The following is a 13692-nucleotide window of genomic DNA, read 5'->3' as shown; positions in this document are numbered from 1 at the left end:
CCTCCAAAAAAGTTACTGTCTCCCCCAATCTCAGTAAATGTACGAAAATATTTTACAATAAATATATTCAGAATTTGTCACTGATTTTAGTTCTTAACTGCTATGATATTGTGTGAGCTGTAATTATAATTTTACAAAATAAAATAAAATAAAATAAATTATTAGAAAAAACATGTATAACTTGGTAAAATTTATGAGTGTTTTGTCAGAGACCCCACACAGGGTTGTAAATAGTCACTTTCAACTTCCCGTGGAAGGTAGGGAAAATTTTTTCGAAATTTTTTTCATACACCATGTGCATTTGCAAATATTCCTCTTTCCATTGATTTGTTTTTTCTTGAATTGGCCAACCTTAAAATTTGCCCGGTCTTGGGGGTTTGCATGATATATAATTAGCCTGTCCCTTAAGGGTTAACCTGTTGTCCTTGTAGAGGCAGGTTCCAAGAGCAGTTTCACCTCCTCTCGCGATTTTTGAGTCTCAAGTTGTATCTTCAGGGGATTGAGACTATGGCAGGACAACAGGAACTCTACATGGGAATGCCAGTAGGTTTTTTACCCGGGGATTCTTTTGTGATTGGTTGCATCCAATGAGGAATAGGCTGAACACCTGGGCATTGCTCAGAGTGGTAAGTCTTGCTTTAGGGCTGATGTCCAGATACCTTTTGACACCAGTTCTACAATCAGAGACAGGTGACAGTCACCTGTATGGTGCAGAAGTATTTTGACATTTCCAGATTCTCGGCTTACTCCTGGCTATCATTCAGTACAACAGGTAGCTCTGGGGTTCTTTCTTCTCCATGCTTGCCTTGGTTTAAGCGTGGAGAAAGGTTTCATCCCTGGAAGGCAATTTCAAACTTTGTCTTTATTTCCATTTCACCTTCTAGTAGGTAATCAAGAGCAAGTTGATTTCTTCTATACCCTGGCAAAATCTGGGACTTCCATGTGTCCATGCTGAGTAATGTCTAGACCTGTTAGCTTTTTTTTTTTGAGGTTCTAAGAGATATTCCTCTCTAGTTAAATTTTGGATCTAACTGCTCATGGACTGGTATCTCCAGGCTTTGAGAGTTCTGGCACTTCTTACCTAGATGTTTTCCAGTCTCACCCCTGACGAGAGATGTTTTCTTCGCTCTCCACTGGATTTCTCAGATACTTCTGTTCCTTGAGCAGCTTTCTGAAGACTAGAATTTTTTCCAATTATTGGTGTTGGAGATGAGATACCTCTTTGGTTAGAACTCTTGCCATTAGGTAGTGGTGTTTTGCTCACTTATCCTTGCTGTGAAGCTTCTATCTGCTCCAGTTTCTGAAAGGCATGGTCAGCCTTCAAGCAGGGTTTGATTCTAGGAGTAGATCTCGCCTTTTTGAGGGAGATCTTTGGAACTGAGAAGCTGTAACAGTCTTTCTCTCTCGGGGATTCAAACCTCGGAGGGTCATGATACTTTCCTTTAGGAGTTTGACTCGCAGCCTGTAATGATACTTTCCTTTAAGAGTTTGACTCGTAGCCTGTAATGATACTTTCCTTTAGGAGTTTGACTCGTAGCCTGTACTAATCATTTTGAGGATTGTCAGACATAGGTGTGAACTCAGAGATTGTCTTGTTTAGCCCTGACATTGGCTTAGGCATAGGGGAATTATCTGGACTCCAGTATGTATGGCACTGAGGAGGATGGAGATCTATTTGTTTGGAATTGCCCCAAATTTTGTAATGAGATTCAGAACTGTTGTTCACGTCAGTTTGAACCTTTCTTGTTATTCTCACTGAAGGGCTTTTCAGTAGTGACTCTTGTGAGATACTATGGAGTTCTGTTTGAGTGCTGCCGTATTATCTTGAAGGAACTCGACACCTCAGATTTGTATGTCGACAACTCTTTGGTTAGTACTAACAAAGTTCAGGAAAGAGTTTTTCAGATACACTTTCTCTTGGCTCTGTAAGTTGATCTGTGGGCATGGTCTCTTCAGTGTGGAAGGAGAATTGCAGCCTAGACGAGAGCTCAGGATAGTAGGGGCATCACCCTGTACTTTGCACTCGGTAGGAACCTGTCAGCTTTCAGGTATTATGTGCGGAGAGGTGATCAGATATTATTACCTGCATGTTGTTTTACCTTCAGAATGTTGCCCTCTAGCCTTGGACACACTCAAAGCTTTGGAGCAGGTAGCACTCTGTCTAGGTATCTGGTTGGCATAGCCTTGGACACACTCAAAGCTTTGGAGCAGGTAGCACTCTGTCTAGGTATCTGGTTGGCAGGAGATGGTAGGAGTGACTGGTTCTCCTCCCGCTCTCTTTTTCTTCCTTCTGCTCTGGCAAATGGATAGTCAGAGTGCCATTCCATGTGCAAGCTTGATGGACATGAGTGCAGGTTAATAGTGTGAACACCAGTCTTTTCATTGACAGCGAGGGGATGCAAGTTCCCCTTCCCTCATGGCAAGGGGAGAGGAGGACAGACAATAAGGCAAGTCCATTGATCGTATTCACCTGTTACATTGTCTCTAACACTTCAGTATGGGTTCTTACAGCCTGATTGAGTAATGTCATACAAAGCCTTTACTTAATGGTCCAGGAGTCTAGTATCTGCTACATCCCTTATGTGCAGTATGGTAGAGGTGCAGGGTCCCTTCCTCTGCTCCTAACGGATCAGGAAGATAAGACCCCAGGTTGGGTGAACATACCAGTCAGTTCAGAGAGTACCCTGATTCATCCCACCAGTGGGTAAGTCTCCTTTGTAAAGAGTGGTTTGTATTTTTATAAGAACAAATAGCAAATTTTAAAAGAAGTTTATATTTTTCCTAACATGCAAACCTGAATTTCTTGACATTAGTGGCCCACCTCAACCACCCTTATCTCTGGTGCCTGGTCCAGAAGGCAAAGTGGGGTGCAGACTTGACAGTGGGTGGGCTTCCCCCTGCCTGTTGGTAGTTGACTACTCTGTCAGCAAGTTTGAATGGCTGTTCCAGCTCGTGTTCGCAAGCTAAATCCTATGTAAAGAACTTCAGGTTTGTATGTTAGGAAAAATACAAATTACTTTTAAAAATTGCTATATTTATTTCAAACTTAGGATTAGAATATGTACAGTAGTGTTAGACATTGTTAATAGGAAGACATAAGATCTTGTTAATGATAAAATTGTATTTAATTATGATGTCTATTTGACAGTCTTTTCATTTTTATGTTCATGAGTTAAGAATCAATTCTGTCTTTTGAGTTCTGTCTTTTGAATTTTATATTTAACTCAGATTGCTTTCAGAGTTTGCATTTGTAATAATATACGGTAATTATAATCAAACATCCCTACAGTGACTAGCAATTAAGGTGCTTTTATGATAAAATATAACCTTATAAAATAAAAGTCTCAGTTCTCACCATCTCAGTAATGAAACTAAAACTGTAAATGGCAGCAAGTTTAAGGGGGTTTTATGCTGCATGAAATTGCCTTGAGAGATCAATATAGCTGTTCGTTATAAATGATTCATCTAGCACAATATCATTATTTTCGTATGACCCTTAGCTTAGGAACCACTGATGCAACGATAAAGCTTAGAAAAACTAAATGCTGCAGGAAAATGGTGTTGGATTAGAGATAGCAGTATGCAGTTTTTTGTTATTCTCTCTCTCTCTCTCTCTCTCTCTCTCTCTCTCTCTCTCTCTCTCTCTCTCTCTCTCTCTCTCTCTCTCTCTCTAAGGTAAGGGGAAGACAGTCTGCACCATTGTAGCTATAGTTTATGATTGGTTGGTGAATACATAAATGTATGTATAATGTATATTATATATATCTAATGGTATCATTAAAAATTGATTATCAGGGCAGCAAAGTTTCAATGCAGGAAGGGTCTAATAGTGTAAAGATGGAGAAGTGTTGTGTTGGGGGTGAAGGGGTACTCTTGAGAATTGGAATGTTTCCTTTAGGCGTGGGCAACATTTGGTCAAACCATTCCATATTATTCATGAGTCAGTTGGTTTCCACAAAAACTGTCATTGTGTACAGATCCAAGTCCTGTGGCCCAAAAATATAAAAAAAGTAGAGAACTATCAATTCAGTAATGTCCAAATACTGCAATGTAAAGTTTTGCTTGTACTATATCATTCACTAAATTGAAGTGATCCATTTTATATTTCTCTTGCTACAGTTAAGGTTTTTAGTGCAAAATAGTAGCTCATGAAATTAGTTTCTGAAATATGTAACAGTAGCTTGATTTGATGATATTCTGTATTTAATTCTTTACAGCATCCAGTGTTGTTAACAGAAGCCCCTCTCAATCCTCGAAAAAATAGAGAGAAAGCTGCAGAAATATTTTTTGAAACATTCAATGTTCCTGCCCTTTTTGTCTCCATGCAAGCTGTTTTAAGTTTGTAAGTATTCATATTGCTCTGTTTGGTGTAAATAATTTTAAAGTTTGGAGTGTTAGGAGTTACTCTGAAGTTATATAGCATGATGTATTAAAAGTAGCACACTAAAAGTATTAATGTTAGCCATTGCTTTTTATGTAGGAGTGTTTTACAGTGCGAGCAGGAATTGGGCATTGAAACTTGGTAACAAGGTACAGTAACGCACTGAGATAACGGACCATAGTATATCATACTTGCAGATATATCATTGTGAAGTGGAAATATCAATTTGAAGGTTTTCGCCACCAGATTGAGTGCCGAACTATTTTTTCAAATCAGGTCCAAAAAGGAATGCTGGGAGTTTTAGTGAGGGAGAAAGCGCATCACCTACACATGAGTAATACATGTTTATGCTTACAGTACTCTGTAATTTCACTTTACAATACTGTACTTTATACTGAACTGCAGTTTATATATTTAACCTGTTTACTGTCCTTTATGAGAGATATCGCCGTTCTCATATCACATTTTCTATTTCACAGAGCGGTCATTTGGTCTATGCTAATTTTTGTGCTTTTCATGCGTTCTTTTTAAAATTGATATTGGTTTTTATATAAAGATATTAGGATAATAAATAGTGTAGAATAAGAAAAGATGAAAGAATTTAGTTTGCATTTTTATATCCTAAAGATTACTGTATAAGCATGAAACATAAAAAGGAAAAAAATTACTCTTTCGAATGCCATTTCTTGAAACATAGAGCCAGTAGATTAATGAACTGTTTCATTTTATTTTCATTTGTGGCATACCATTTTAATGCACTTGATATTGTAGGCAAACTTTCTATATATTCATCTAGAAACTGGATGGAAAATCCGTTTGTTACTACTGCAATATGCTCCTTGACTTTGTCATAAAAAAAGAAATTCTAAAAAAAAAAAACTCCACAGGGTTTCCCTTGTCCTGAACGCTAAATTTCACACCTTTGGGTGAATGAAAAGTGAAGGGAACTCCACAGGATTTCCCTGAGAGAGAGAGAGAGAGAGAGCGAGAGAAATTTTTGTGCGGACTATGGAAAAGGTACTATTATTTCCTTACATCGTAGTTGTCATCATTCTCTGCAACAAGAATATCTCTTCAGGCAAAAGGTTTTTCCTTTGCTCATTAAGGGGGGATAAATTGGATCAAACAAAAAGAAATCAATTGTTTATCAGTGAATGCCAGAAGCATTGCAGGAGGATGAGGTCGTTGTCCTCTTATCATACTCTCTTTCCCTTACCAAAAACAAGTTCCCTTTTACCGCTAATTTGTATTGGAGGGAAGAGCATTTCGGACCAAATTCAGCAGCACACCATCCTTGAAAGAGGTAGGATGTGTTACTCCGTTGAAGGCGTTAAGATATGGGATGCTGCTGACTGAGATATGCTGGCGGTGATGCTTAACAGGTTAATAATAAGGCTTTTATCTTACTTTACGGGTACTTTTTGTTTATATAAATATACTTTATAGCAAAATGGAAAATGGAACAACTTCAATACTATGTTGTCACACTTCTGTAAGACATTAATTTAATTTGTATTAAAGATTTATTGAATTTGTATTAAATATTTTGTAGATATTTTACTACGTTTACATTAATATTATTAATATGTTAATATTTTAAAACTAGTAAGTCATTCTTACAAGCATTTTAGGGGTGTATATACTTAAGAGTAACAGTTTCAGGAGGGTAATATAAGATGACTTGGGTGTTTTGGGATGATGGTTTGGGGTGTATTTATGTTTGAAATTATATTAAATTGTTTTAGTATGATAATTGAAGGTATATTTTTGTTTGGGCTATTAAATTAGGTAATGAACTATTAAAATTAGCAGTTTCTTTCATCATTTTTGTTGTATGTATGGTGTTTTTGTTTTGTTCAACATGGAATTGGATGAGAAAAGTGAACAATGTAAGATGCAAAGGATGTTAGCAGGTGATTGACCGCTCCATGTTTTTGATGCTTGTGTAACCAATTTTGTTGTTCTGCATTGGTGCAAGGATTATGCTGACTGGTCGCCTTTGCAGTGGAGAGGTTTGACAGTAGCAGAGAAGGGGCAAAAGATGCATGCTGGGTCCTTCAGAGGGGATAACGCTGCCTTTAATACTGCTGTATCTTTTTGGTCTGCCCTTCTGGACTGCCCTCTTTTTCTCTCTCTCCCCTGTCATTTTGCTCATTCTCCTCTAGCTTGTTAGGTGGTTATATTTGTGAGGGTAGTCAGCCACCCTGCACTTTTCCAACTGCCAGATGTGCATCTTGAGCTCTACCTAGTTCAGAAAGCAGCACTGTTGTGGTTTGCCATCACATACCAGAGCTTCATCGGTGGCTTTGCTGGAATACTGACTGATGTTCCAGCTCTGTATTCTGAGCAACCTGTCTATTGCTGCTTTTTCCACCAAGGGACTTACTTCTGTTTAGCTATCTGTAATCATCATCTTGCCAGAGCTGCTCCCTGCTCTGTCACTTCTATTGCAGCAAAGTGGAGTAAGACTTGTGGACCTAGTAAGATGAAGAAACACAAGCCAATATGTCCTTCCTCCTCCTTTTCATGAAGCTTCTCTTCCTCATCTTCTTTGCTGCCGCTTCCAGCCTTGGGAAGAAGGTCTTGGAAGCCCTCTTAGAAGAAGTTCCATTGGATGTTGAGTAAGTGCCTTCATTTTCTTTGGGGGTTGGGATGTCTGCTGTATGTAGGGTTGACATCAGGTTCCCTGAGCTTGCTCCTGAACTGTCTCCCTGATTATGTCCAAAACACTGGGACAATCCTGGACCTTTCCCATTTGTACTTCTGTTGAGGTACACAGAGAAGAGTTGGTGCTGCTTTCTTACTCTACATGTAAACGATCCCTGGATTGTGCACCACAAGCAGATTCACATGCAATAGGTCACCTCTGTACAATACCACTGGGTATTTTGCATTGTGTTGGTCTGTGTGGATGTGGTCATGTGAACCTTTGGGTAGCACCTGGTTGATCCAGAACTCCAGATGTACATGTACTTGATTCCAAGATCATGGATGTGCACTGGGGTTCGTGTATGGAAGGTTGCCACACTGCAGTACCACTGTCATGGTGTGCCATGTGCAGTACCACTGTCATTGTGTGCCATGTGCACTTGGTTGTACAAACACTCAGGGTATTCATCCAATACTCCCGATGTACATGTGCAAGATAGTGAATGTGAGCACTCACCTATAGCTTTTGCTAAATTGGTATGAACCAAATACACAAAGAATGGGATTGTGGACAGTGATTTCAAGTGCTTGTGAGTCAACCTTGATTTGTCAACAACCCCTTTCGTTCCTTTCACTGTACCTCCTTTCTTCCATCTTACCTTCCACCCTCTCTAACAATTGATTCATAATGCAGTTGCGAGGTTTTCCTCTTGTTACACCTTTCAAACTATTTCTGTCAATTTCCAGTGCAGTGGCGAGGTTTTCTTCCTGTTACACCTTTCAAACCTTTTCTGTCAATTTCTGATTTCAGCACTGAATGACCTCATATGTCCCAGTGTTTGGCCTTTGGCCAAAATTCTATATTCAGTTCAATTCAATGCCTGTGGGCCCTTGGTAGTATGTGTCCAGACTACAGACAGTCTGCAATTTCATGCCTTTGGTGGCTCTGAAGGATGTATACATCCTGATGCCCAGCCATCAGGCCTCCAGGAAGTACCACAACTTTGTCTGCAGTGAGATTGTCTACTAGTTCAAAGCTTTATGCTTTGGATTGGCAACATCCCCCAGGTGTTCATGCCAATGTTCACCCTGGTATTGGCTTGGGCCCATTTGCAAGGAATGCACTTTCTGTATTACTTTAATGGTTAGGTAGCTCTGGCATCTTTTGGTGGTGCAATTGCTCCCAAACAGGGGCTGTCTCCTTGCGTTTTTTCAAGATCTTTGGGATTTTGATAAGCTGGGGAAGTTGGAACTCTTGCCCAAGCCTCAGGCAGAGTAGTGTGCATGATGACAGAATCTTGCATCAGACAGCTGGGAGGTTTCAGCTCAATTCCTAACTTGACAAGAACAATCAGCTCAGCTTTGGCAGTTAGTCTTGAGTCACCTTTTGTCTCCTGAGAAACTTTTTCTACATGGGTCCCTCCACCTGCCTGCATTTGGTTCAATTGAAATGACATTGCTGAGCCTCAAGCAACTTACCCTCCTTGCCCGTGCCTTTTAGCAGAGAAGGGAGGACCTTGCTTAGTGGCTAGTCAACAGGAACCTTCTTGTGGTGGATCCCTTGAACTCAACCTCCAGGGGACATGGACAGATGATGAGCATCATCTGCATATCCTTCTCTTGGAAATGTGAGCAGCACTGCCAGCCTTGCAATCATTCTGCGATCATGTGATGGGTCATTCTTTAGTGTGGATGAGCAACGTGTAACAGTTGTGGCTAATGTCAACAGACAAGGGGTTATGGTTTCTCTTTCACCTCTTGTCAGTTTGCAAAGTGGATGCATGACAGGGGTGGTTGCCACACAGTCAAGCAGTCAGGCTGTCACCCTTGTACATTGTGGCTAGAAGGAATGGTATTCGGATGGCATAAAGCTGAAAGTTGCATGGGTAATTAGTTCTCTCTCCCTTTCTTTTTTCCTGCTTGTGCAAGGCAGCAGTCAAGCCAAGTGCATGCTGGACAAGCTGGAATGCAAGTAGACTTCACAGTCAGGCATCCTTTCTTATGGGCTTATAAGATGTGACTCCCTCTGCTATTGCTTTTAACTTGGGAGAGAGGTAAAGCTATTATCTGAACCCATCAAATTGTGATTGACATAAATACTAGCTGACTGCCAGCCTGTGCTACCCTATCTTTAACACAGCACTTGGCTCTCCGAAGCTTTCTTAGAGTGAGAGTTCTGATACATCTCACCCAGACTCAGGGCCCTATAAGTTTGACATCCATATGCCACATTGTATGGGAAGTTACAGGAGTCATTGCCCTGCATTAACAATTGTGACCAGGTGAGTGGCATTTCCAGGTGGAGATTCAACTTGCCAGTCAAATTAGAGACTGTTTTCTCAACTAAGGAGGGAATCTCCTACATAAAACACAATGGGTTGTATTCCCTTAGGAAAAAATAAAAAAATTTTCAAATAATTTGTTTTAATAGGTAAAAAAACCAAAGCCTTATATCTTATTCCCACCTCAGTCATCCTGCATTGTCCTTGATGCCGAAGGGTAAAGGGCTTGATGACGGCAAGTGGGGAGGAGGTTCCCCCGACTCATCAGCTGACCTTCGGTTAACTACCTAGTTAGCAAGTTTCAGTGACTGGTTTCAGCTCATAATGAGTACTCATACATAAAGGGCTCTGGTTTGTATACTTAATAAAAAATTGATATTTTTGTATATTTTTTATTGTGAGTGTAATTTAGGCCTAAATGTTTTCTACATTTTAAAGCAACATATGACTACGTGAAAGTATTATCTTGCAGGTATGCAACTGGTAGAACTACTGGTGTGGTTCTAGATTCTGGAGATGGAGTAACGCATGCTGTGCCCATTTATGAAGGTTTTGCCATGCCACATTCCATTATGAGGGTAGATATTGCTGGTAGAGATGTCACACGGTAAGCTCAAAGATAGTGAATTTTTGTTTCTTATGTTTAGTCAGTAGAAAAACCTTGTTTATTTGATTTAAATGTTGTCCAGTACAGAGTCAGAGAAATTAACTGTCAGAGTTTTTCAATTAGATTTAAAACTTGTTCATTGTTCAGGGTGATTTTCATTGTTTATGGGAATTGAGATTTATCTCATTGTCCCATTGTTTAAGGTTAATAGAGTGGTTGTTACTAAATTTATACCGTATTGCCTTTAGTTTTTAATTTTGATTTATAAGTTAGATGTAAAAAACATGTTTTCATATAAGTAACTTACCAAGTAATTACATAGCTATAGATTCTACTCGTGTGGCAGGTTAAATTTTAAAGTTCTGGGCAGCACTTCTATCGTTTTCATGTAGGTGACTAGCCCCACCCACTTTCAGGGAACAATAGGAACAACACAGCTGAAGAGCTCAATTCATTTCTGCTGGCTTCTGACTGAACATCGGTTGGGTGAAGCAGCTTATTTTGAATTCATGTTGATTACTGGTTGATATTTTCCCCAGGATTGGTGAAGTATGCTTGCTTTTGTTACCCTTCGAACTATTTAGTGGTAGTTTGTTTTTGAGTCCTGTTTTCACTGATTTGAGATGTATTTTCACTGAATATGTCGGACTCTAGTTCATCTAGTATTCATTATTGCAGCGAAGGCTGCAAGATAAGACTGACTAAGGCCTCTTATGATTCCCATACCATTTGTACTAATTGTAGGGGACAAGTATGCATGATTGATTTGACTTGTAATGAATGCAGGGACTGGGATGAGAGAAAATGGAAGGTTTTAAAAGTCACATTTGGACAGACTTCATAGAGACAGGAAGAGTAAGGCAGCTGGTGTAGCCAATGTTATACCTATTATTTCTTCTATACCTGTCTTGTCTCCCATCACCAGCCCTCCAACTGTGCCACCAACTCCTTTACCTGGCTCCCATGCTTCTGACCCCGATCCCGTTGCCAGTCTCGAAACCAGATTTAACCAGAAACTTGGTCTTACAGGGAATACTGTAACCCAATTAGGGGCGTCCATTAAAGTCATGATGGACAAAGTGAGTGACAAAAGTGACAGTGCAGTTGCCCCCTCAGTCAAGCCTGTTGATTGATTCCAGGCTTCGATGGACAGCCTTTGGAAAGGCGTCCATGTGGATGTGCATCAATTATCCTCTGGTTCTGAGGGTTCCAGTCCAGATGAGGCGCTGATGGCACTTTAAGGACGAGTCTCGGCCTTTGAAGAGGCACGTAGTCGATGCTGACCCCTCCTCTCCTCTGCCCTGTAAGTGGTTCAAGGAACCTTTCCGCTGCCCCCAGCCTTCCTGCAGCGCCTGGGACAGTCCTGAACACTTTTCTCCAGAGTGCCAGTATTTGGCGCCCATGTGCTTTTCTAGCTCTTGTAAGCGCCCATCTTCCTCTGCTAAGTGTCCATTGTTTCATGAACGCCCATCTGTGTCTTCTGAGCACCTAGCAGCTCCTGAGTGCCCACTGCCAACCTCTGGGTCCCCAGTGCCACCTCCAGAGCACTTGGCGCCAGCTGCCAAACGCCCGCCGACAACTTCCGTGCGCCTGGCACCACGTCTTCAGCTATCTACTTTGGGTCCTTCTGCTTCTGCGGTACATGATTCTTCTCTGGTGCCCATCCAGCTCCAACTCACCAAGATTTTGGGCCTTCTACAAAAAGTGCCTGCTGTAGCTAAGGCTACTTCAGACTTGTCTCCCCTCCCTCACCGATCTCGTCAGATGATGAATTTTTAGCTCAGGAACCTGCTCATTCAGCACTCAGCTCCCCTTAAGCACTTTTTCTTGAGCTTTCTGACCTTTTCTCTAGCTGCCCCAGCTTCTCCTGCCTCAACTTTCATGGTGAGGAACCAGCCTGACAATATTTCTAGGCTCCCCAAGATGGTTCTTTCCTCCTCTTCAAGGAAAGCCTTGAGAACGAAATTGGAGTTTGGCTCTAGGAGAAGAGGGAACAAGGCAAGGCCATCTTATGTTCTCCCCTCCTCTTGGCTTTCCCACAGGAGGGGACTTCTCCAGACTCATCGATTCATCTCGTGGATCAGCCTTCTTATCAGCAAAGTTTGTTTTCGTTGACAGAGCCAGATCATCTGATTAAGAATATTTAATTATTCTTATGGAAATTATATCTTGTGCAGCTTTTTATGGATGTTGCTATGGATTTTTAAAGAATTATTCATTATTATTTAGGATTTTCTTTTGGAACTTAACATTTGTTCTTAATTGTTGCCAAGAATTTGTGAATGCAAAGTGAATGTGCTGATGCAAGTGCACAGAAAAAGGGGTGTTGACTGTACAGTATTGTTAAATTGATTGCTTTTTATCATTTTAGTAAAGAGAGTACAGTAATCAGATTTGATATGCTAATTTTTTCCCATTTCTTTATGATAAGATTATTGGTCAGTTTTTTAATGTAATTTTTAGGTATTCAGATTATTAATTATAGAATTAAAAAGAACTGAAGTTGTTTGGGTCAAGAAATTTTGAATTTTTATGCTCAGTCATCTCAGAGACCAGTGGTTTTGGAATTGCTATTTCTATAATCGAAATGGGTGATACTGTATATAAAAAGAAATAATGTTAAATTGCTTTTCAAGTAAATATATTTAGCTTCTTAGTACAGTTATTATATGTAATGATTACTTTTTCAGTTATCTAAAGCTGCTTTTGAGAAAGGAAGGACTTAGTTTGTATACGACTGCAGAATTTGAGGTTGTGAAGACTATAAAAGAACGCATATGTTACTTAGCAACAAATCCACAACGAGAAGAAAGTGTTGACACTGAAAGATTATCTTACAGTCTACCCGATGGATCATCAGTGGAGGTAGGCCTTTATGATGAGTTCATCCTTAGAGTGATTTCCTTACCATGTTGTTTTATACAATACCTAGAATTACTTAGTGCTTTCAAACAGCTATACCACATGGAAATAAGCATTAGTTGTAAAACAGTGGCATTTGCTGTTCACTATATTTATTTTAAAGAAAGATATTTACCAGTGAACTTGTAAGTTTGTGTGTATTCATCTGTAATTGTAAGGACCATATTTTGTCAAGAATAAATATTGGTAAATCTTAGTGTACAGTATGTGATAGTCTTCCAAGATCATGTATGCTGTTTCTCTTATAACCTAATTATGCTCTTGTTCAACTTCCAGATCGGTCAAGCAAGATTCCGAGCGCCTGAAGTTCTTTTCAGACCTGATCTAATTGGTGATGAAAGTCATGGAATCCATGAAGTTTTACTATATGCAATTCACAAATCAGATATGGACCTTAGGAAACTTCTATTTCAAAATATTGTAATTTCTGGAGGCTCTACGTTATTCAAGGGTTTTGGTGACCGTTTGTTGTCTGAACTGAAGAAATCATCCCCTAAAGAAATCAAGATAAGGGTAAGGTTAAAATTTGTTGTGTATAATTAATTTAAGAGACTCTGTACTAACTACTCTTTTCATTAACACCTTTGGTACCAGATGTACTGTACGTTAGTCCCTTAGATACTGTATCTAGCATATATACAGTAAAAACTACCCAAGGCCACAATTTTTTATTAGAATTAAGTTTATTGCTATTTAGTTTTCAAAACATGATTATGGCTTAGTGATTACAAGAAATGGCAAGAATAACAACAATGACTAGGAAAAAAAAAGTTATATATTTTTATTCCATTATCTTACACATTAGCATGTAAAGTGATTTTATCCTACAGTCTTCACAAAGTTGTATGCAA

At 39.7% G+C, this 13692-nt stretch overlaps 1 protein-coding gene across 1 annotated transcript in view; it reads left to right on the top strand.

Moving 5' to 3' along the window:
• Positions 1-13692, top strand: part of Arp1 (Actin-related protein 1) — a 50783-nt gene that overhangs the window by 24226 nt on the left and 12865 nt on the right. The window contains exons 5-8 of the mRNA XM_067110014.1: positions 4218-4342; positions 9785-9919; positions 12610-12784; positions 13118-13354. Coding sequence (XP_066966115.1) covers positions 4218-4342; positions 9785-9919; positions 12610-12784; positions 13118-13354 — 672 coding nt within the window. The remainder of the gene's footprint in view (positions 1-4217; positions 4343-9784; positions 9920-12609; positions 12785-13117; positions 13355-13692) is intronic.

This window comes from Macrobrachium rosenbergii, chromosome 10, assembly GCF_040412425.1.
Source record: "Macrobrachium rosenbergii isolate ZJJX-2024 chromosome 10, ASM4041242v1, whole genome shotgun sequence".
Taxonomy (NCBI): Eukaryota; Metazoa; Arthropoda; class Malacostraca; order Decapoda; family Palaemonidae; genus Macrobrachium; species Macrobrachium rosenbergii.
Note: the sequence above shows the minus strand (reverse complement) of the source record. Positions and strands in the feature narration are given on the sequence as shown.